At 45.2% G+C, this 24,627-nt stretch overlaps 2 protein-coding genes and 1 non-coding gene across 3 annotated transcripts in view; 1 reads left to right on the top strand and 2 right to left on the bottom strand.

Annotated features, from left to right (window-relative positions):
- Positions 1-14,371, bottom strand: part of EOGT (EGF domain specific O-linked N-acetylglucosamine transferase) — a 57,834-nt gene extending 43,463 nt beyond the window's left edge. The window contains exons 1-3 of the mRNA XM_038740695.1: positions 14,313-14,371; positions 4,582-4,636; positions 1,077-1,301 (exon numbers count right to left, since the gene is read on the bottom strand). Coding sequence (XP_038596623.1) covers positions 1,077-1,286 — 210 coding nt within the window. The 5' untranslated portion in view covers positions 1,287-1,301; positions 4,582-4,636; positions 14,313-14,371. The remainder of the gene's footprint in view (positions 1-1,076; positions 1,302-4,581; positions 4,637-14,312) is intronic.
- LOC119920575 lies at positions 7,659-7,796 on the top strand. Its single transcript, XR_005448309.1, has one exon. It is a non-coding gene; the product is annotated as a small nucleolar RNA SNORA7 (small nucleolar RNA).
- A 2,284-nt stretch (positions 14,372-16,655) lies between the features above and the next one.
- TMF1 (TATA element modulatory factor 1) overlaps positions 16,656-24,627 on the bottom strand; it is a 41,528-nt gene continuing 33,556 nt past the window's right edge. The window contains exons 16-17 of the mRNA XM_038771901.1: positions 23,226-23,351; positions 16,656-19,537 (exon numbers count right to left, since the gene is read on the bottom strand). Of these exons, the coding sequence (XP_038627829.1) occupies positions 19,394-19,537; positions 23,226-23,351 (270 nt within the window). The 3' untranslated portion in view covers positions 16,656-19,393. The remainder of the gene's footprint in view (positions 19,538-23,225; positions 23,352-24,627) is intronic.

Below are 24,627 nucleotides of genomic sequence, written 5' to 3'. Positions count from 1 at the left end.
AAAAGATCTCAGATTATTATTCCTCTATGACAGAATTTCATCAAGGATCGGTTATCATTTTGTAATTTCACCTACTAATACAACTACGGTTGAAATGCACCTATAGTGTATCACAGTTATGAATGGGAATGGACAAAACTGACTCTTCAAAGCTGAGCTCACTGAATTCAGCAGAGATGCACTTTTTTAAGATTTCAATTTTAATTTATATCACCGGAACACCACCCCCTTCCTGTCTTTCCTATAAAAAAGAAAGGAAACCGGGTGGATGAGCAACCTTTCACTCGCCTCTCATAAACAAAGGCTTCAAAAGTGGCTCATGCATTTTCCCAAGGACTCTTGTTGGAGCCACTCTGTGCCTATTGTTCGCAGACTTTAGATTAGTGTTCTGCAGGTTGGCATGAAAGAGTCTGCCCTTTTGCTTTGCCACTTGTTTCCTCTTCCCACAGGCATGAGAGAGGAAGTCTTCTCACTGCTCTGCTTTGATCTACCTGCCTAAGCTAAAAGCAATTTTAATGGATTCCAGGTTGAGTTCAATCCAATACCTCTCAGGCAAAAAAAGGCTGCAGTGGCAGTCTTAAATAGGTGGAAGCGGACAACTGAAGCTTTAACAAGAAAGCTTGAAAGAAATTCAAGTGCTGCCAAGGGAAGAACACCAATTAAATTCTTCAAGAGTGCTTAATGTCTTTTCTGCACTTTGTTGAATTTTGTCCCTAGTTAACTTCCAGTTACTTATCACTGATTATTACTTATACATGTTACCGATTCATTATTAGTTATAAGAGTAGGAAATAGATATTTCCACAGCCATCTTTCTCTGAAGCATCCTAAAACGAGGCACGTTGATTAGGGAGCTGGTCAGTGCATAGAATCTCCCTCATAACTGTTACAAAAGTATTAACAACAGTGAATGTTGTTAATGGTGTTCTAAGAAGCAGTAGTTGACATACAAAGAATTCTCAGCAGTTAAAAATGGAATTCAACTGCAGGTTGTCACAACAGACAGTCAAACAGAAGTAGCAAGTATCCAAAATGACCCTGATAAATAAAAAGAAGAAAAAATACCCTCTACCTACTTTATATGGACAATGTGAGTCTTGCTTGCAGGCCATGGCAATATGCCGATTGCTGTGAAAAAAGTAAGGAATGTGCTCTTCTGGCAAGTTAAGGCTTTTGTAGTTATATAATGATTCTCTTGGAATGGGTTCAACTTCAGTAGGCGTTTCTTCTTGGCTATTCACTAGAACTTCTTGAAGCAAGGCTCCAAATGCAATCAGCAATAACATGGTAGCAAACAAAGCCTGAAGTTGAAATGGAGATTTATTATCAATTCAGTCCTTGATCAATATTCTGTCAAAGGGAGTCATAAAATTCAAACATTGTGATCAATGCTCTGTTACCAGGGAATGAGTACACAGGCACAGAACCATAAAATTTCTGGTCACTTTCTGTTTGTCCAATTTATGCTCTCGAACAGGAAGGGGTCGACAAACTTTCTGTTCAGAAGAACCAAAGGGAAAGCTTTGAGCATGTGTTGCACAAACATCCGGTCACGCAATATGAACACAGTGGCTTAGTGGAAAGAGCCCGGGCTTGGAAGTCACAGGTCATGGGTTCTAATCCCACTTCACAACTTGTCAGCTGTGTGACTTTGGGCAAGTCACTTAACTTCTCTGTGCCTCAGTTACCTCATCTGTAAAATGGGGATTAAGACTGTGAGCCCCACATGGGACAATCTGATTACCTTGAATCTACCCCAGTGCTTAGAACAGTGCTTGGCACATAGTAAGTGCTTAACAAATCCCATTATTATTATTATTATTATTATTATTATTATTATTATTATTGTGAATCTAACGGTTTTCAAAGCCACGTCTCCCATTCAGTGGCACCCAGGCTGGATTAACTCCTCTTCCTCAAGCCCGCCTTGCCCTAGGGGCTCAGGGCTACCCAGTTTTAAGTGGCACTGTGTGGCTCATGACATCATTAGGTCACACTGCCCCACACAGTTGAAGGGGAGAGGAGAGGATGAGAGGCACAGTGCAGTCAGTCAGTCAACTGTATTTATTGAGCACTTACTGTGTGCAGGGTACTGTACTAAGCACTTGGGAGAGCACAATACAACAGACACATTCCCTGTCCACAATCAATCAATCAATCAATCAATCGTATTTATTGAGCACTTACTGTGTGCAGAGTACTGTATTAAGCTCTTGGGAAGTACAAGTTGGCAATGGGCCAGCACTGGCAAGAAGTTAGCGTCTTCCCCCTTTCCTCCCAAGTGCTTCCTTCTTTTATCTCCTAAGTGCTTAGGATGCTGCTCTGCACACAGAAAGTGCTCAATAAATACCACTGATTGATTTATTGATTAACTGCTCTCTGCCCCAGTTTCCTCATCTGTAAAAACTGGGGATAAAATAGCTGTTCTCCCCGCCAACTCTTAGACCATGAGCCCCATGTGGAACAGGAGCTGTGTCCAACCTATTTACTTTGTATCATAGTACAGTGCTAGGTATATAGTAAGTGCTTAACAAATACCACAACTAGTATTGTTCTGAAGTTCCCCCAGAGCCACCAAGGCATGGAAATAGGTCTGTGATCTTCTGAAGGTTGGCACCCACCCACCTGGCCTGATGGAGGGCCCCGGGGCAGGCTGCCTGAGGCTGACAGGCATTTGGGAAGCTGACTAGGGCAGACTCCCCCTGCCCCTGGCAGCGATGGGCCTGGTGGAGCCCCACAGCCCCACATGTTTTGTTTCTAGTGGTGGTGGGCGGTGTTTTTTTGTTTTATGGTACTTGTTAAGCACTTACTATGTGTCAAACACTTGTCTAAGTGCTGGGGTAGGTATGAATTAATTAGGTTGGACACAAACCCTGTCCCGCATGGGGGCTCACAGTCTTAAGTAAGAGGGATAACAGGTACTAAATCCCCATTTTACAGTTAAGGAAACTGAGGCCCAGAGACTCGCCCAAAGTCACACAGCAAGCAACTGGAAGAGCAATTGTCAGAGCTAGGATTAAAATCCAGATCCTCTGACTCCGAGGCCCGTGCTCTTTCCACTAAGCCAAGGTGGTTTTAAATGCCTTTATCCTAGTACGAAGAGCATAATTTGGTTCCCAAGCCATAGGTTGCAGACCACTGCTCTAAAATTTTAGTCTGAATCTTTTCAGTATCATAAATGGAATCACAGTTCACACTCACCCCTACAGTCAAGAAATAAAAATGGTAACAGTAATCCAGCAGCATGGCATAGTGGATAGAGCACAAGCTTGGGAGTCAGACGGACCTGGGTTCTAATCTCAGCTCTGTCATTTGTCTGCTGTGGTTGCCCATCCACCTCTGCATCAAACAAAAACTCCTTGCCATTGGCTTTAAAGCATTCCATCACCTTGCCCCCTCCTATCTCACCTTGCTACTTTCCTACTGCAACCCAGCCTGCACACTTTGCTCCTCTAATGCTAACCTTCTCACTGTGCCTCGATCTCATCTATCTCGCTGCTGAACCCTCACCCACATCCTCCCTCTGGCCTAGAACACCCTCCCTCCTCAAATCCAACAGACAATTACTCTCCCCCCATTCAAAGCCTTATTGAAGGCACATCTCCTCCAAGAGACCTTCCCTGATTAAGCCCTCCTTTCCTCTTCTCCCACTCCCTTCTGCATTGCTCTGACTTGCTCCCTTTATTCATTCCCCTCCCAGCCCCACAGCATTTATGAACATATCTATTATTTATTTATAATTCGCCTGTCTCCCCTCTAGACTGTAAGCTCATTGTGGGCAGGGAATATGTTGGCTTACTGTTATACTGCACTCTCCCATGCACTTAGTACAGTGCTCTGCACACAGTAAGTGCTCAATAAATACGATTGAATAAGTGAATGAATGAATGAATGCTGTGTGACCTTAACTTCTGTGCTGTAAAATGGGGATTAAGACTGTGAGCCCCATGTGGGACGGGGACTGTGTTCAACCCAATTTACTTGTATCCACCCCAGCACCTGAAACATAAGTGCTTAACAAATATTATTATTATTATTATCTTCTGGCTTTGCCACTGGTCTGCTCTGTAACCCTGGACAAGTCACTTAACTTCTCTGTGTCCCAGTTTCTGCATCTATAAAGTGGGGATTCAATACATGTCACCTTCATACTTCAACTGTTAGCCCTGGTTGGGCCAGGGACTGTGTCTGACCTGAATACCATGTATCCTCCCCAGAACTTAGTACACGGCTTGGCACAGATTAGATGCTTAACAAACACCACCAGTATTATTACGATCTTCCCATCGTATGGAAGACAAGGATTATTCTGAGAAGCAATAGATAAAAATTTCTTCTTGAATTACATGGTTCCTGGAAGGCTGCTGACCTGAAAGGTCACATTACAAACTCAATTTTTGTTAAGTGGTCTTCATTAACGGGAGGAGAGCAAGAGCTTTTTAAAGAATGCCCTGAGAATTACTGCTGCTGTTGTAGTGTCTGCTGCTATGGCAGTGTTGGCTTTAGTAAATGATATGGTCTATAGCTTAGAATTTCATCTTAAGACATATTCATCACAATTTGATCAATCAAACATAGTACTTATTTGATCCTGGAAACTTGGGAGCTTCTATTTTCAGACTTTTGGAGGCCTCACCTACAAAAAAAGAAAGATTACACAGATTCAAGGAAAAAAACCAAGAAAGACAAATACTTCTTACTTGAAATATTAATTTGGAATCTGATCATTTAACACCCACCACACTGCTAAGAAAGTTTTAGGGGTATTTCCTGAACATTGAAAAGCCGTGTGGTGTAGTGGTGTAGCAGAAAATGATTGGGCCTAGGAGTCAGAGGACCTGGGTTCTAATCCTGGCTCTGCCAATTGCTTGCTGTGTGACCTTGGGCCTCAGTTTCCTCAACTGTAAAATGGGGATTAAATACCTGTTCTCCCTCCTACTTAGACTGTGAGCCCCATGCGGGACAGGAACTGCTTCTGACCTAATTAACTTGTACCTACCCCAGTGTTAAGAAGAGTATTTGACACACAGTAAGCGCTTAAACAAGTAGCATTAAAAGAATAATAATAATAATAATTTTGGTATTTGTTAAGCACTTACTATGTGCCAAGCACTGTTCTAAGCACTGGGGGAGATACAAGGTAATCAGGTTGTCCCACATGGGGCTCACAGTCTTAATCCCCATTTTCCAGATGAGGTAACTGAGGCACAGAGAAGTTAAGTGACTTGCCCAAAGTCACACAGCTGATAAGTGGCGGAGCCAGGATTAGAACCCTAACCTCTGACTCCCAAGCCCGTGCTCTTTCCACTGAGCCACGCTGCTTCTCTGATCAACTTGCACAATTATAATATACTCTTAAACTATTAGAATGGGTCCTAGTGTTTAAATGGAAGCAAATGTCTCACTCTATCGAGGTTCGCTAATGTGGGTAGCTGTGTTATGTCCCCTAAAAGTGGTTCCCCCTTTACTCCCTCCCACCAATAGGATCAGGGACAATACAGTCCTGCTTTCTACTCCTTCTGACTGGACTTGAATCCATAACCCTAGTTGATGGGGGTTCAATGTTGATCTCAACTTACTGGTCTCCCTCCCCCAGTAATAAATTCACCAGAAGAGAAAGAGATATTGGTTTTAGACTGCAGAGGGTAGGCTACAGCTCCCTAGACTGTAAGTTGGTTGTAGGCAGGGAATGTGTCTATCGACGCTGTTATACTGTGATCTCCCAAGTGAGTAGTGTGTGCTCTGCACATGGTAAGCGCTCAATAAATACGATCGATCAGTTGATTATATTGGTTGTCACTATTTGTCCCCATTGGACTGTGCTGTGGTCATAACGGATTCCAATTCATATGTCGGACGATACGGACTGAGGTCATGGGCCAATTCAGAGAGCTGGACTATAAACCCACTTACTTAATGTAGAGAACCGAGCCATCATCCCATCATCAGCATCACCAGCCAGCCCCAAACTTTGTTTCTGGTAAAGGGTGCAACCTCAGCTGCTGAAAGCATTTTCTTTTGTTGCTGTCCTTGAATGAAGGGTAATGAGGTGGCTAAGTAGCCTACTGGAGAGAGCAGGGCAATAACTTTGGGGAGCAAGAACTCCAGGGAACAACGGGGAGGCCATCTCTCCCATGGTTTTTGGGCTGCCCACCCCAGCTCTTTCGATAAAAAATGGGGCTGGCTGGAAGCTGGCCCACAGCTCCCTCTTTCTCTTTCTCATCCCTGGCCTTGACAGAGATAGGTGGATCGGGTCCCACCCAACCTCGCTTCAAGCAACCAAGGGCTCCCTGCCAAACCCCACTTCCCATGTTTTTTTCTGTGTCTCTTTTTCAGTCACCCGTCAATATGGAGACTTTAACTGCGCTGTCAGCGAGCCGCAATGAACAAATTCTCCCTTCTGTCAAAGTCAGCAAATCCAGTCTTGCCCTCTCCACACCCCCTCGTAAATCCAGTCCTGCTTCTCCCCCAGTCCTCACCGTGCCCTGTTCTGGGCTCGCCACTCACTTTGCTACACACCCCAAAACTCGGCTCCTTATAACCGCCCCCCCCCCCCCGCCCCCCAGGTGCTTCTCCCCTGCCCCTGCTTCTTTTCTTTTCTGTAAACACATATACACTTTTAAACAGGTTTTGCTGCTGCTGTCACCACCACTACCACCAGCTCCTTCCCAGTTTATAGTCCCCACCTTCCAGGGCTTTGCAGCTGGGGGCCGGGTGAAGGTAGGGAGGGCAGGAAGAAGCAGCAGTTGATCCACAGGAAAGGTGGTCTGGCAGCCCCTCCTAGGCCTCCTCTCCTTGCATCACCACAAGGGACCAACTCCCTCAGAGACCTCTTCCTTCCCCGCTGCCTCCTTCCCATCTCCCATTCCACTCAGATCTCTCTCCGGCTATTCCAGCTTTGCAGTCCCAGAAGGCAGGAAATGCAAGCTGGAATGGGGCAGGAGAAGAGATGATCCATCATGGCAGTAGAAGGAGAGAAGCAGCATGGCCTAGTGGAAAGAGCCCGGGCCTGGGAATCAGAGAACCTGGGTTCTAATCTTGGCACTGGCACTTGCCTGCTGTGTGACTCCGGGCAAGTCACTTTACTTCTCTGTGCCTCGGTTACCTTATCTGTAAAATGGGGGTTAAATCCTACATCATACTGCTTAATCAATAAATGTATTCATTCATTCAATCATATTTATTTAGAGCTTATTGTGTGCACAGCACTAGACTAAGCACTTGGGGAACTACAATAATAAACAGTGACATTCCCTACCCACAATGAGCTCACAGTCTAGAGCTCACAGTCGATCATTTTCATTGAGTGCTTACTGTGTGCAGAGCACTGTACTAAGCACTTGGGAGCATACAATATAACAAAGTTGGCAGACACTGCCTGCCCACAATGTACATAAGTGCTGGGGGCTCAGGGAGGAGTGAATAAAGGGTGCAAATCCAAGTGCAAGGGCGACATGGAAGGTGGTAAGGGAAGAAGAAATGAGGGCCTAGTCTGGGAAGGCCTCTTGGAAGAGACGTGCCTTGGACAAGGCTTTGAAGGTGGGAAGTATGATTGTCTGTCCAAGATGAAGGGGGAGGGAATTCCAGGCCAGAGGCAGGATGTGGGTGAGGGGTCGGCAGCAAGACAGACAAGATTGAGAGAGAGTAGGTTGGCATTCCTCCTCTCAGGACGGAACCTGGAGAGTTTCCAGTACTCTACCAGCCTCACCTACAGGAGGAAGAGTCAAGCAGAGGCCTACCCATTCCATTCCTAGCTTGAACAGTGGATAGCTAGTGGAAGGCAATCTGCTACAAGTCAAAACTCACTTGTGCTGGGCAGCAGCAGCATAGGAGAAAGTCGAAGGTGGAGACTCAAGTTTACTGTGCGGAAGGAAGCAATGGTAAATCACTTCCGTATTTCTGCCAAGAAAATTCTATGTATACACTACCAGAACGATTGCAGATGGAGATGGGGCATTCTGGGAAAGATGCATCCATGGAGTCGCTATGGGTTGGCGACGACTCAACGGCATTAGACAAGATAAGTTGGCATCAGAGGAGCGAAGTGTGAGGGCTGGGCTATAGTAGGAAAACAGGAAGGTGAGGTAGGAGGGGACAAGGTGAGTGCTTTAAAGCCAATGGTAAAGAATTCCTGTTTGATGCGGAGGTGGATGGGCAGCCACTGGAGGTTCTTGAGGAATGGGGAAACATAGACTGAACGTTTTGGGGGTTTTTTTTCGAAAATTGATCCGGGCAGTGGAATGAAGTATGGACTGGATTGGAGAGAGACAGGAGGCAGCGAGGTCAGCAAGGATGCTGATGCAGTAATCAAAGCAGGATAGGATAACTGCTTGGATTAGCTCAGATGGAGAGGAATAGGTGGATTTTATTCATTCATTCAATCGTATTTATTGAGCACTTACTGTGTGCAGAGCACTGTATTAAGCGCTTAGCAATGTTGTGGAGATTGAAATGACAGGATTTGGTGACAGACTGAAAATGTGGGTTGAATGAGAAAAATGAGTCTAGGATAATGCCAAGGTTATGGGCTTGTGAGAATGAATATAGGTGGGGAAGAGGACTGCAGACAGAAGTGTCGGGAGCAATGAAATGATAAAACGTTAAAAGAAAAAAGATGAGGGTGACCAGATACTAAATCTCCATTCTACAGTTGAGTAAACTCAGGTACAGAGCAGTTAAGCGACTTGTCCTAAGTCACAGAACAGCCAAGTGGCAGAGTTGAGATTAGATAATGGGTCCTCTAATAGCTTCCTCTAAGGGATCAGTTTGAAGCTCCCCTTTGCACCAACCGGATTCTACTCGCCCAGCCAAACCCTGGGTCAGTTCACCCTGCAATATACCAAAAAGGCCAGTTTTCCCACAGTTTACAGCCATGCCTGGGGCTGACGTGGGGAAGGGAGGGATGCGCCTCTCTGGTCCCAGCTTACTTGTTCCGCTACCAGCCTAGAAATGTGACCAAATCATCAACAGCAATGGTATTTATTGGGCGCTTACTTTTTTTAATTTATATTTGTTAAGTGATTACTATGTGCCAGGCACTGTACTATGCACTGGGGTAGATACAAGCTAATCAGGTTGGACACCATCCACGTATGAGAAGCAGCTTGGCCTAGTTGAGAGAACATGGGCCTGGGAGTCAGAAGGACTTGGGTTCCAATCCTGGCTCTGCCACAAGTCTGCTGTGTGATCTTGGGCAACTCACTTCACTTCTCTATGCCTCAGCTACCTCATGTGCAAAATGGGGATTAAGGCTGTGAGCTCCATGTGGGACGTGGACTGTGTCCACCCTGATTAACTCGTATCTACCCCAGCACTTAGTACAGTGCTCGCTACATAATAAGCGCTTAATAAATACCATTTTTTAAAATGCGGCTCTCAGCCTTAATCCTCATTTTCCCACCCAAACCCTGTCCTCCCCCGACTTTCCCATCACTATAGACATCACCACCATCCTCCTTGTCTCACAATTCCGTAACCTTGGTGTTATCCTCCGCTCATCTCTCTTATTCAATCCACATATTCAATCAGCCACCAAATCCTGTCAGTTCAACCTTCACAACATCAGACATCAGGAAGCAGTACGGCGCATTGGGAAGCAGTATGGCATAGTGGATACAGCATGGGCCTGGGAGTCAGAAGCTCATGGGTTCTAATCCTGGCTCTGCCACTTTCCTGCTGTGTGACCTTGAGCAAGTCCCTTCACTCCTCTGGGCCTCAGTGTCCTCATCTGTAAAATGGGGAGAGACTGTGAGCCCCATGTGGGAAAGGGACTTTGCCCAATCCGATTTGCTTGTATAATCCCAGAGCTTAGTAATAATAATAATTTTGGTATTTGTTAAGTGCTTACTATGTGCCAAGCACTGTTCTAAGCACTGGGGGAGATACAAGGTAATCAGGTTGTCCAACGTGGGACACACAGTCTTAATCCCCATTTTCCAGGTGAGGTAACTGAAGCACAGAGAAGTTAAGGGACTTGCCCAAAGTCACACAGCTGATAAGTGGCGGAGCCGGGACTAGAACCCATTCATTCATTCATTCATTCAATCGTATTTATTGAGCGCTTACTGTGTGCAGAGCACGGTACTAAGCACTTGGGAAGTACAAGTTGGCAACATATAGAGATGGTCCCTACCCAACAGTGGGCTCACAGTCTAGAAGGGGGAGACAGAGAACAAAACAAAATATATTAACAAAATAAAATAAATAGAATAAACATGTACAAATAAAATAGAGTAATAAATACCTACAAACATATATACATATGTACAGGTGCTGTGGGGAGGGGAAGGAGGTAAGGTGGGGGGGGGATGGAAAGGGGGAAGAGGGGGAGAGGAAGGAGGGGGCTCAGACTGGGAAGGCCTCCAGGAGGAGGTGAGCTCTCAGTAGGGCTTTGAAGGGAGGAAGAGAGTTAGCTTGGTGGATGTGTGGAGGGAGGGCATTCCAGGCCAGGGGGATGACGTGGGCTGGGGGTCGACAGCGGGACAGGCGAGAACGAGGCACGGTGAGGAGATAAGCGGCAGAGGAGCGGAGGGTGCGGGCTGGGCTGTAGAAGGAGAAAAGGGAGGTGAGGAAGGAGGGGGCGAGGAGATGGAGAGCCTTGAAGCCGAGGGTGAGGAGTTTTTCATCCCCGTCAGCTCTTCCGTACATTCAACTCCCTGCTCAGGCCCCCGGTTCCTCCCCCTCCTCCTTCCCTCACCCTCAATGATCTGGCCTCCTACTTCATTAATAAAATTAAACGCATCTGGTCTGAGCTCCCTAAAGTCACTCCGCCCCCTTCTCCAACCCCCCAGCTCTCAACACTCTCCGCTACTCGCCCATCCTTCCCAGCAGTATCCTCAGAGGAGATCTCCTCCCTCCTCTCAAGTGCTACTCTGGCCACCTGTGCTTCTGACCCCATTCCCTCTCATCTCATGAAATCTCTCGCTCCGTCCCTTCTCCCCTCCTTAACTTCCATCTTCAACCGCTCACTCTCCACTGGTTCCTTCCCCTCTGCCTTCAAACATGCCCACGTCTCTCCCATCCTAAAAAAACCCTCTCTTGACCCCACCTCACCTTCTAGTTATCGCCCTATCTCCCTCCTACCATTCCTTTCCAAGCTCCTTGAACGAGTCGTCTATACGCGCTGCCTCAAATTCCTCAACGCCAACTCTCTCCTCGACCCCCTCCAATCTGGCTTCCGTCCCCTACATTCCACGGAAACTGCCCTCTCAAAGTTCACCAATGACCTCCTGCTTGCCAAATCCAACAGTTCATACTCTATCCTAATCCTCCTTGACCTCTTAGCTGCCTTTGACACTGTGGACCACCCCCTTCTCCTCAACATGCTATCCAACCTTGGCTTCACAGACTGTCCTCTCCTGGTTCTCCTCTTATCTCTCCGGTCGTTCTTTCTCAGTCTCTTTTGCAGGCTCCTCCTCCCCCTCCCATCCCCTTACTGTGGGGGTTCCTCAAGGTTCAGTTCTTGGTCCCCTTCTGTTCTCGATCTACACTCACTCCCTTGGTGACCTCATTCGCTCCCACAGCTTCAACTAACACCTCTACGCTGATGACACCCAAATCTACATCTCTGCCCCTGCTCTCGCTCCCTCCCTCCAGGCTCACATCTCCTCCTGCCTTCAGGACATCTCCATCTGGATGTCCGCCCGCCACCTAAAACTCAACATGTCCAAGACTGAACTCCTTGTCTTCCCTCCCAAACCCTGCCCTCTCCCTGACTTTCCCATCACTGCTGATGGAACTACCATCCTTCCCGTCTCACAAGCCCGCAAACTTGGTGTCATCCTCGACTCCGCTCTCTCGTTCACCCTTCACATCCAATCCGTCACCAAAACCTGCCGGTCTCACCTGTGCAACATTGCCAAGATCCACCCTTTTCTCTCCATCCAAACTGCTACCCTGCTCGTTCAAGCTCTCATCCTATCCCGTCTGGATTACTGTATCAGCCTCCTCTCCGATCTCCCATCCTCGTGTCTCTCCCCACTTCAATCCATACCTCACGCTGCTGCCCAGATTGTCTTTGCCCAGAAATGCTCTGGGCATGTTACTCCCCTCCTCAATAATCGCCAGTGGCTACCAATCAACCTACGCATCAGGCAAAAACTCCTCACCCTGGGCTTCAAGGCTCTCCATCACCTCGCCCCCTCCTACCTCACCTCCCTTCTCTCCTTCTACAGCCTAGCCCACACACTCAGCTCCTCTGCCACTAATCTCCTCACCGTGCCTCATTCTCGCCTGTCCCGCCGTCGACCCCCGGCCCACGTCATCCCCCTGGCCTGGAATGCCCTCCCTCCGCACATCCACCAAGCTAGCTCTCTTCCTCCCTTCAAGGCCCTACTGAGAGCTCACCTCCTCCAGGAGGCCTTCCCAGACTGAGCCCCCTCCTTCCTCTCCCCTCCTCCCCGTCCCCATCCCCCCCACCTTACCTCCTTCCCCTCCCCACAGCACCTGTATATATGTATATATGTTTGTAGCTATTTATTACTCTATTTATTTATTTCATTTTGTTAATATGTTTTGTTCTCTGTCTCCCCCTTCTAGACTGTGAGCCCACTGTTGGGTAGGGACCCCGTCTATATGTTGCCAACTTGTACTTCTCAAGCGCTTAGTACAGTGCTCTGCACACAGTAAGCGCTCAATAAATACGATTGAATGAATGAATGAACCCATGACCTCTGACTCCCAAGCCCACGCTCCTTCCACTGAGCCATGCTGCTTCTCTTAGTACAGTACCTGCTTAGTACAGTACCTGGCATGTAGTAAGGGCTTAACAAATACCATAATTTATTTTTATTTAAAATCCATCTTTTTCTCTCCATCCAAACTGCTACCACATTAATCCAAGCACTCATCCTATCCCACCTTGCTGAACTCCCTGCTTGTCTCTCCCCATTCCAGTATATATTTAACTTTGCTATTCTAATCATCTCTCTAAAAAATATTAAAGGCCTTGTTTCCCCACTCCTCAAGAATCTCCAGGGGTTGCCCATCAAACAGAAACTCCTCACGATTGGTTTTAACGCACTCCATCACCTCCCGCCCTCCTATCTGACCCTGCTGATTTCCTACTTACAGGGCGGGGCTCGCCTGGGCAAGGTTAGGGCTGCGTCCAGGCTGGGGCTCCGTTGGGCAGAGATAAGACAGGATTGAAGCCCCCTGAAGCTGCCCAGGAGAGAGTGGGGTCCGAAGTCACATGGATCCTGCCACTCATCATGACCGTAACTGTCACTGTTCTAGATTCGGGGCAGAGGGTGATATTGGGGTGGGGGAAGGGGTGTGTGTGTGTAAGTGGCTTGTGTTGTGAGAGTATTTGGAGTGGGTTGTTGGAATTATAACAGCTGACCTTTTCACCCTCTAAACACAGGCCCTCAAGTGACACGTCTATTACAGCGGAAGAGGGGTTTCATGGACCTTCTCCCAGGCCGGTGATTGTGCGTTTCAGTCTGCCGTGTTTTGGGGGCCGGGTCGTCCACTTCCTGATGCCCTCTACACTATAAACTTGTCTTCTGTACTGTAAGCTCATCCTCTAGACTGTAAACTTGTCACTGGCAGGGAACCTGCCTACCAACTCTGTTATGTCCTCTCCCAAAAGCTTAGTACAGTGCTCTGCACACAGTAAACGCTCAGTAAATGATAACTGGGGTATTTGTTAAGCACTTACTACGTGTCAGGCAATGTACTATGTGCTGAGGTGGATACAGGCAAATTGGGTTGGACACAGTCCCTGTCCCACACAGGGTCTCACTGTCTTAATACCTATTTTACAGATCAGGTACCTGAGGCAAGTTAAGTGACTTGCCCACAAGACACGCTCCCACAATCTACACGTGGCAGAGCCAGGATTAGAAGCCAGGTTCTTCTGCCTTCCAGGCCTGTGCTCTACCCACTAGGCCCTGCTGCTTCCCTGTGTGCAGAGCACTGTATTAAGTAAACGCCTTGGGAGCATACCCTCCAGCGGGGTTCATTCATTCGATCGTATTTATTGAGAGCTTACTGTACACCAAGCACTGTGCTACGCGTTTGGGAGAGTACAAGAACAGACACATTCGCTGGCCACAAGGAGATGTCCTGAACACCCGTCCGTCTCCTTCACCCGCCCCGACCCTTCTTCTCAGAGCGCGGATATCCCGTTTAACATGGTGGGGAGGCGCATGCGCGGTCTCGGAGCACTAGCGAGGGGGACCCGCCCGCGGTTCCGGAGGGCCAGAAGCTAGATCGTCCGCGAGCCTGGAGGGGAAAGTGGTCCCCGTAGCGGGAGGTCGAGGCAGGAGGAAACCCCCCGCCCCCCCTTAGTCAAAGGACCGAACGCGTCCCACCTGAAGCCTCGGCCTCTGCGGCGGCGGCGGCGGCGGCGGGAGTCGTCATAACCGGCCGCTGCCGCTCACCGGAAACCTCAACCGCCCACGGTCCGGGCCAGAGGGCGCCAAGGAGCAGCCGGGACCACCCGACCACCGGGGGAAAAACGAGGGCGGCCTGGGCCAGCCCACCGCCTTCATTCATTCAGTCGTATTTATGGAGCGCTTACTATGAGAAGCAGCGTGGCTCAGTGGAAAGAGCCCGGGCTAGGGAGTCAGAGGCCGTGGGTTCTAATCCCGACTCCACCACTTGTCGGCTGGGTGACTTTGGGCAAGTCACTTCGCTTCTCTGAGCCTGTTACCTCATCTGTAAAATGGGGATTGAGTGTGAGCCCCACATGGGACAACCTGCTCACCTTGTATCCCCCCAGCGCTTAGAACAGTGCTTTGCACATAGTAAGTGCCTAACAAATACCATCATTATTACATACACAGCACTGGACTATGCACTCGGAAAGCACAATTCAGCCTCCTATTCTTCTCTCTCCGTCCCTCTTCTGCCTCTCCTACTTAGAACGTGAGCCCCATGTGAGGCAGCGACTGTATCTTCCCCAGCGCTTTGGAGACAGCACCCGACACACTAAGAGCCTGACAAGTACAACTATTACGCATGGTGGGGTGGACAGAGCACGGGACTGGAGTCAGAAGGTCATGGGTTCTGATCCCCGCTCCGCCACTTGTCTGCTATGTGACCTTGGGCAAGTCACTTCATTGCACTGGACCTCAGTGACCTCATCTGGAAAATGGGGATTATGACTGTAAGCCCCACGTGGGATGACCTGATTGCCTTGTATCTACCCCAGCACTTAAAACAGTGCTTGGCATACAGTAAGGGCTCAACAGATACCATCATTTTTTGTTTCGTTGGGCCTCAGTGACCTCATCTGGAAAATGGGGCTGAGGCTGTGAGCCCTACGTGGGACGGGGACTGTGTCCAACCCGATTTGCTTGTATCCACCCCAGCACTTAATACAGTGCCCAGCACATAGTAAGCGCTGTGAGCCCATTGTGGGCAGGGATTGTCTTTGTTGCTGAATTGTACTTTCCAAGCGCTTAATACAGTGCTCTGCACACAGTAATAATAATAATGATGATGATGATGGCATTTGTTAAGCGCTATGTGCAAAGCACTGTTCTAAGCACTGGGGGGATACAGGGTGATCAGGTTGTCCCACATGGGGCTCACAGTCTTCATCCCCATTTTACAGATGAGGGAACTGAGGCTCAGAGAAGTGAAGTGACTTCCCCAAGGTCACACAGTAGACATGGCAGAGTCAGAATTCAAACCCATGACCTCTGACTCCAAAGCCTGGGCTCTTTCCACTGATCCATGCTGCTTCTCTAAAGCACTCAAATACGATACCATCATCATCATCATCATCACTATTAGGGCAGGAAATGCAGTCGGCTGAGCTTGGAAACACATTGTGGAAACAGGCAGCCCTTTCTGCAAGGATGCCGAGGGGGGCTGCCACCAGTGGTACCCAGAGGGTTACATCGATCTTGAAATTACGGCACCACCAAGCGTCACTGATTTACCCCACCGGCCGAGGGGAAACATTTCTGACAGGGACATGCCCAGCTCTAACCCGGATGGCTGTGCAGTAGTCTCAGAATCTTAATGAACTTTACAGTTCCTCTAAATTTGCTAAATCATGTCCAAGAGGCACAAAGAGAGAAGACTAACTCAAGGAAAGAGGAGAGGCATAATGAGGAGCTTGGAGAGAGGAAAAAGGGAGACCTTGAGAGGAGAAATGTGAGATAAACATTGGCAGTTGGACCACGGTATTGCTGGGTAGAAGGGTGAAGGGGAGAGAATCAATCATTGATTGAGCACCTACTGTGTGCAGAGCACTGTACTAAGTGCTTGGGAGAGTGCAGTGTAACAGTTGGTAGACATGTACCCTGGCCACAGTGAGCTTACACTCCAGAGAGGGAGACAGACATTAATATAAACTGATTACAGAGAAGCTACCACCCCAGGGCCATCGTCATACAATGATCACCCTTGATCCAACCTGCCCCCTTCACTGGTTAGGGAAACAAGACTTCCAGAGCTGGCCAGGGTCACGAGTTCCAGGTCCTACCCCAGAGGCAGCCTCATGTGCTCAAACCATCAGGACTGGCCAGGAGCCCACTAAGTACCAGCTCCAGAGCAGGAGAGTGTTCAGCTGTGGTTTGACCGCAAATGGGCCTACTAAAGAAGTGGAGTCCCCACTTATGCAGCTCCATTTCCCAAAGACTCCTCTCCTGGGGTGGCACAATCACCTTCATCTCATTTGTTGATTAAAGAGTTAAACATAGTTTTTTTAAAATTCTTTATTATATCCAGCCCCGTGCTTTTTACAGATTTACATTATCTTACACCTAAAGCTCAAAGAATACACTTTTTGCATCATATTAATCAGAATCTAATACCATTAGCCCTTAAAATATGTATATAAATTATATGACTAAAACCTTAGCCATGTCTTTGTGAATTTTACTTTCATGGCAGAGAAATGAACATTACACTAGAACATCCACACACAACATAAGAAGCATAAAGACAACTTGAAGCATACCTGGTCATTTTCAAGATTTTTTTGTGTGGCTATGCCAAAAATTAATTAATCTGATACACAGATTTATATTTTCACTTTTCATAACAAAAAAGATGTACATGTCTTCTTTCCTTTTCATTAATTTTACTGTAAAATTCAAATAATATTTCTGAAGCTATCATTTTTTGCAGCCAGCAGTATTTCAAATACAGTATTTTAAAAAAGCCACCCCAACTGATATACTTATTGCCTAATTCTCTCATTCACTTCTTGATCAAACATTGTTAGAGACAGAAATAGACATCAAAAACATACACCAAATCCCTACAGTTACAACTCAGATTCTCTTTGCAAAGAGAGAGAATATTGGAAGGAGGAAACACCTGTTCAACTACATCTACTACAGATTTGTAGGGCTGGTATTCCGCATCAATTATATTCATACAGCTGCTTTTTCCAATGTGTAATGGTTATTTAACCACATTTAGATTTCAGAAAATCACACGGTGAGCCCACTAAGAAAACAATCAGTCCTATTATTTTTCCTGAACAAGAATAGTAAACAAGCAGACCTGAGTTTTAATCCCACCTCTGCCACCGGCCTGCCATGTGTAAAAATTGGTGAAATGAGGACTAAATACCTGTTCTCCTTCCCCCTTAGTCCCTGTTCCACATGGAGCTCACAGTCTGTGTCTGATCTGACAGTGCTTGGCACATAGTAAACCCTTAACAAATACTACAATTATTATTATCAAACCTAGTTGTGCCCCAATAACATGCCTTGCTAGAAATGACACCAAAGTTAACAAAAATATTTCCATTTTTAAGTTTCAACAGATCAAAACTTAAAATGCTAAATTGGAATAAAGAACTAAAGGAACATTTGCATTATATAACTTTTTTAATCTACTAAAATATATCAACATTATTTTACATTACATGTAAATGAACTGCCCTAAAGTAGCTGGATTTGTAGTGTGTGTGTGTTGGGGGGGGAGTATTATAAAATCCTTAAGTAAAAGTTCTTAAATATTTCATCAAGAAATTAAGGTGCAAGTGCAGAGTTCCTTTTAAGGACAAACAAGGACAAAAATTGGGCCATTGTAAAGTTAATCCATACAAGAAAGAAAACTGCTAAGTGCTCAATATTGCCTTTGTGCCCTCATATGATATTAAAAAAAAAAGAGGAAAACTACCTACCTATAGTAATAGTTTGGGAATTAATGGAAAAGAGAAAACAATTTAATGAACACTAACGTAAATTATGCTATAAAATAAACTAAAATGACTATTTGTATTCTTCAGGTGACCGTGGCTCCTATAATTTCTACAGCTCCCCGTTCTACCTTGTAAATGATCTATTTTAAAATTGCGAAAATGTATGTTCAAATCACACCATTCTTAAAGACTAATTTCAGCAACTATTTACTATAACCCATCAATCAATGGCATTTATTGAGCAACTACTGTGTGCAGAGCACTGTACTAAATGCTTGGGAGAGTACAATACAGTAGAGTTGGTAGACTTAATCCCTGCCCTCAGGGAGTTTCCAATCTAGTGGATTGGAAACTTCAACCTACAACCTATTTGAAGCACTGTGAAAACAGTATCTCTCAAAAAACACTAAAACCTAAATAACTAGTCTCAAATTAGATGCTTAAATGAGTCATTTTTAGTCTTCAACATCTCATAATCCTTTCCGATGGGTTAAAAAAAAAGAAAACAATCACTTCTATGCTCTATGTACTGAGTGGTTTGCCAGCTTGCTAGAAAAAGGAACCTAATGCAATATATAACTCAATAACCCTCAGAGCAACAAAAGGAAAAAACAGAAAATTAATGTCTAAAATATTTGCTCTTCATATTTTACACAACAAATCATGATTTTTAATTCTTTAAAAATTCATTATAAAAATTGAATAACCCATAATCAGTAGCTTTTTCACCTCAACATTTATGTACATTTTTAATGGTTAAAGATCAAAGTTATAGGAAAGACTTTAAAATGAGAAGAGTCCAAAGGTGCTTGCATGTTCAATTAGGGCATGTAATTTTATTTATATGACTATATATCCAAGTCAAATATATATGTATATATATATATATATATATGAATTGGGAGAGAGAGAGAAATGGTCTCCATTGTCCAGAATTCTACTAGAATTTTTATTGTTGTGAAGCTATTCGTTGATATGTGAGTAAAGCAAACAACCCTTGTACTAACAGATACCCCAGCATTAAAAACTGGTTGTATTTTTACATTTCCTCTTAAAGGAGGGGATTTTTTTCAAAAATAATTGTGAAATATTGCACAAAATAATTTAACTGCAGACAGCTCTACATACTGTTCAAGAAATTATTTAGTTTTTGAGCTTTATAGTAAAATCTTATTTTCTAATATATTAAGAGAATTTACAAGAACCAGTACTTTTAAATTTACATAGTACATATCCACTTTTAATTTTATGTACTGCAATATTAGAGTATTATACCAACAGTTAGTTGGGCCTTTGTTTCAATAATTCATCTATCTGAGTCTTATACATATTTTTCACATCTTCAAGATCCAGTCGAAGTTCTTCGGCCTCTTCTGCTTTCTCTCCATACATCTGGAGAATGGTGTTGTATCTCTGATCCAAATCCTACAAAGCAATATATCTGATTAGTACCATTTCCAAATTTTAAAATAGCAGTCTACAAAATATATAATAATAATAATTATGGTATTTGTTAAGCACTTACTATATGCCAAGCACTGTTCTAAGCACTGGGGTAGATACAAGGTAATCAGGTTGTCCCACTGTTAATCCCCACTTTACAGATGAGGTAACAGGCACAGAGAAGTTAAATGACTTGCCCAAGGTCACACAGCAGACAAGTGGCGGAGGCGGAATTAGAATCCATGTCCTCTGACTCCCAAATTTGTGCTCTTCCCACTAAGCCACAGTGCTTATCTGAAATTAGATCTGCATCCTCATAATTGGTGATAACTCCGTGGCCAATAAGCTAATCACCTTAAAATCTGAACAGTATTCATGTGGGCCTTTTTGAAAAATCAAGAGCTAAGTCTACTTGAACTTAAATTTTTCTCTGCATATTTCTCTCCTTCAGTGTGCACACACTTTCCTTGGATTCAGTATAAACTAAAATAATCTGACAATCATTTAACACTTTAAATGTTTTTATCTCCTAATGTCAACAAGACTAACTTAGGAAATTATCACTAAAAAGGCAATTCCAATCTGTTCCAATAGGAAAAGTCCTATCTACAAATTTCTTTTAAAATACTTTTTCAGAAGTCAATTTCAATTAGGTACCCCCAGGAATAAGCATTATTTTCCCTTCTCAAGACAAATACATCCAGTTCTCCTATAATGCGGGGGTTGCATTCTTGCAAAATGTGATAGTATTCATTGGGCCTGAGGCTGTGCACAAGTGCACACACATACACAAAATTTTTCTTCAGCAATGTAGCCTCATGGATAGAGCACGGGCCTTATAGTCAGCAGGACCTGGGTTCTAATCCAGCTCTGTCACTTGTCTGCTGTGTGACCTTGGATAAGTCACTTCTCTGTGCCTCAGTTACCTCATCTGTAAAATGGGGATTAAGACTGTGAGCCCCATGTGGGACAGGGACCGTGTCCAACCTAATTAGCTTGTATCTACCCCAGCACTTACAACAGTACCTGGCACACAGTAAGCACATAATACTGTAAAAGAAAAAAAAACACAGAACAGTATCAAAATATTCCAAATTCCATAACAATGTTGTAGCCAAATAGCATAGTGAAAATCTTCCTTAAGGCAGAAATGAATGATGTAAAAATAGACTGAATTCTATTACTCAGAATGATCAGACTTCTTGATTTAGAAAATTTTCAACATGACCACATCTCCCCTATCCTAAAAGAAGACCCTTCCATTGACCCCACTGCACCATCCAGTTTTCACCCCAGCTCCCTCCTCCCATTCCTGGCCAAACTCCTCAAACAGGCTATATCAAAACTGGGTGCCTCCATTTCCTCTCTGCCAACTCCCTCCTTGCCCCTCTACAATCTGGCTATCGCCCCCTTCACTCCATTGAGACCATTCTCTCCCAGATCACCAATGACTTCCTTCTCGACAAACCTAATGGACTCTGAATCCTCCTCAGCTTCTTGGGTGCCTTTGACATTATGGACCATTTCCTTTTGGAAACACTACCCAACCTTGGCTTTTCTGACAATCCTCTCCTGGTTTTCCTCCTATCTGACAAAATCTTCTCAATCTCTTTTGCTGACTTTTCCTCTGGTTCCCATTCCCTAACTGTGGGTGTCTCTCTTCTCAAGCAATGTCATTTAATGCGCACTTATTGTGTGTGGAGCACTATACAAAGCATTGGGAGAGTAAAAATTTAAAAGAGTTGCCAGACAAGTTCCCTCCCGGCAAGGAGCTTACGGTTCTAGGTCTCCTTCTCTGAATCCACACTCCCAGGACTTCAACTTCCACTTCTGTGCAGATGACTCCCAAATCTACTTTACTACTTCATTCATTCAATCATATTTATTGAGTGCTTACTGTGTGCAGAGCACAGTACTAAGCACTTGGGAAGTACAAGCTGACAACATATAGAGACGGTCCCTACCCAACAATGGGCTCACAGTCTAGAAGGGGGAGACAGACAACAAAACATGTGGACAGGTGTCAAGTCATCAGAATAAATAGAAGTAAAGCGAGATGCACATCATTAACAAAATAAATAGAATAGTAAATATATACAAGTAAAATAACTAAGTGATGAATCTGTACAAACATATACAGGTGCAGTGGGGAGGGGAAGGAGGTAGGGAGGGGAAGATGGGGAGGAGGAGAGGAAAAAGGGGGTTCAATCTGGGAAGGCCTCCTGGAGGAGGTGAGTTCTCAGTAGGGCTTTGAAGGGAGGAAGAGAGCTAGCTTGGCGGATGTGCGGAGGGAGGGCATCCCAGGCCTGAGGGAGGTCGTGGGCTGGGGGTCGACGGCGGGACAGGCGAGAACGAGGTACAATGAGGAGGTTACCAGCAGAGGAGCGGAGGGTGTGGGCTGGGCTGTAGAAGGAGAGAAGGGAGGTGAGGTAGGAGGGGACAAGGTGATAGAAAGCCTTAAAGCTGAGAGTGAGGAGTTTTTGCTTGATGCATAGGTTGACTGGTAGCCACTGGAGATTTGAGGAGGGGAGTAAGATGCCCAGAGCGTTTCTGCACAAAGATGATCCTGGCAGCAGCGTGAAGTATAGACTGAAGTGGGGAGAGACAGGAGGATGGGAGATCAGAGAGGAGGCTGATGCAGTAATCCAGTCGGGACAGGATGAGAGATTGAACCAGCAAGGTAGCAGTTTGGATGGAGAGGAAAGGGCGGATCTTGGCGATTAAGTACCTGTCATCTTACTCAGATCTTCTCTTACCTGTATTTTATCATCTCAGTCCCCTTCATTATATTATGCCAGACCTACCATTGATGGATTGCAGGTGCCAAGTTCCTTTAGAACTTTCACAGCACAGCCAGAAGCTTAGAGATGGTTGAGACCTTTCTCCTCCTCTGCAACCTCACATTTCCTTCTATCTCCAGATCACCTCTGTATGGAAGTCATGCTGATACTTACAGCTGAACACATCTAAAACTGAACTCATCTTTCCTCCCAATTTCTTTCCTCCACAGTTCACCACACCACTATCCTCACCGTCTCACAAGTCTGCAATCTTGGCATTTTCCTTCTCTGCTGCCCCAACTTTTGGCCAGGATCTGCTAACATGGGGCAAGAGATGGAGCCGCCATCTTGGCTCCACCTTGGATCCCTTGTTGGCTCTAAGGGGCCAGGAGCCACAGCGTCTACAAACCCATGGGGGAAAAGCTAATGGCTTCACCCCTTTGGAGCAAACCCTATGCGAGCAATGACACCCTCTGCGAGGCTCTGTCAATAGCGGCATGCGGTGCTTCCAGTTTTCATTAAAAATCTTGCCTCGGACTGACACCTATGGTAATTTGCATTGAAGGCACAGATACTTAAAACATGTCAAGTGCTTTTTTCAATGCTCTATGTGAAAATACTTAATAAAATTAATGCACTTTGTTTTAAACAAAAGTGATGAACTATATTCTCTCTGCGCTTTTAGTTAAACCTAAGATCTGCCATATGAGGCCAAAGGGTTTATCCATCTTCTTATTCTGTCACTGATAAAGGCACTGAAAGTCCCTTGGAGGAGCAGTATGTTTTGGGTGCTCTCTTTGATGTTCAATGTGGAAGGTTAGCCTTTGAAATCCATTAAAAAAAAAATACTCTTACACTTCAGAACTGAGGGTGAAGTGTCAACAACCTACCCTTAGCTGTGCCCGGAGTTTGGGTATCTCCTTCACCTTTTCTTCAAATTCGTCATTTTGATTTGTTAATTTAACCAGCTCTTCTGCCATTATTGATCGAGTTTTTTCCAAATTCCCAATTTCCAACTGTGAAGAGAATAGCCAAAGTGAATGAATTAAGTTGTCAAATGAACTATATGTTGTAGCTCATTTGGGCACAGTTAAACAATATTGCTACTTCAGAGAGTAATTATTCAAAACATACCTAAGAGCTTTTCTACAAATGAGTGATTTTAGCTTTTTCTAGCAGCATACTAGTTACAACCTGAAATTTTCTTCTGGCACATTGAAATAGAAAAGAAAACTGTCTGTTCTTAGATATGCAACCTTAACATTTCCTAAAACACAGGAACATTTCACATAATATAAATCACCAGTAGCAGAGAAAGTTGAATTTTAACTGTAAAAAACAGTAAGGGTACAGAGAAGCCACTGAAAATTAAGAAAGCAGCACTGATTTCTTAATTTTAGGTTGCTTCGCTGTACCCTTACAGTGCTTCTTTCCCTAATAGTTCTCTAGTGCTTGCAATCTTCCAAGTTTATTTGAAAAAGTAGGAACAACCGCCATATCACACTTCAAACTCAGAAACCAAAGAGAATTCTCTAAAACAAAAAAAACAGAATGCCAGGAGACACTGACTGAATTTAAAAAAGATTATTGATATTTCCTGAGTTTGTTTTGGGGGACAATAAATACGGCATTTTGGAACAAGCACTAACTCTTCTGAACTTCTAGGAAACCATTTTGTGCATTGCAGCAATATATCAACAATTATTGGGAGACCTGACTAAATGGCCTCCAGTGCAAAAGGGCCCAGATGATAGTTGGGAGGATTTGGCCTGGGGAGAAGAACTAATTAGGAAAAGCTTCCTGAAGGAGGATGGCTTTCAGGAGGGCTTTGAAGATGGGAAGGGCTGAGGTCTGGTGGATTTGAAGAGGGAGGGAGTTCCATAGAGAAGGAAGGGGGGGGGGGGGGGTTTGTAGGTGGGAGAGTCGAGAACGAGGCACAGTGAGTAGATGTGCTTGGAAGGAATGGACAGTGTGATCTGGGGGGTAGTAGAAGAGAATGGGAGGAGTCAGCTGATAGAATGCTTTAAAGCCAACAGTCAGGTGTTTACCTTTGATGTGGACAGGGATGGGTAACCGCTGAAAGGATTCTAAAAATTGGAGAGACAGGTACAGAACGTTTTAGAAAGACGATTCGCAGAGCAGAATAAAATAAAGACTAGGAAAGGCTGCAGGCAGGAAGACTAGTGAGGAGGCTGATTCAGTAGTCAAGCTGGGCCATGAAGAGCACCCAGAAAAGACTGGCGGTCATTTGGAGAGGAAAGGACAAACCTGGGAAGTATGGAAGAAAAATCA

Source organism: Tachyglossus aculeatus, chromosome X1 (assembly GCF_015852505.1).
Source record: "Tachyglossus aculeatus isolate mTacAcu1 chromosome X1, mTacAcu1.pri, whole genome shotgun sequence".
Taxonomy (NCBI): domain Eukaryota; kingdom Metazoa; phylum Chordata; class Mammalia; order Monotremata; family Tachyglossidae; genus Tachyglossus; species Tachyglossus aculeatus.
This window is presented reverse-complemented; position numbering and strand designations above follow the sequence as displayed.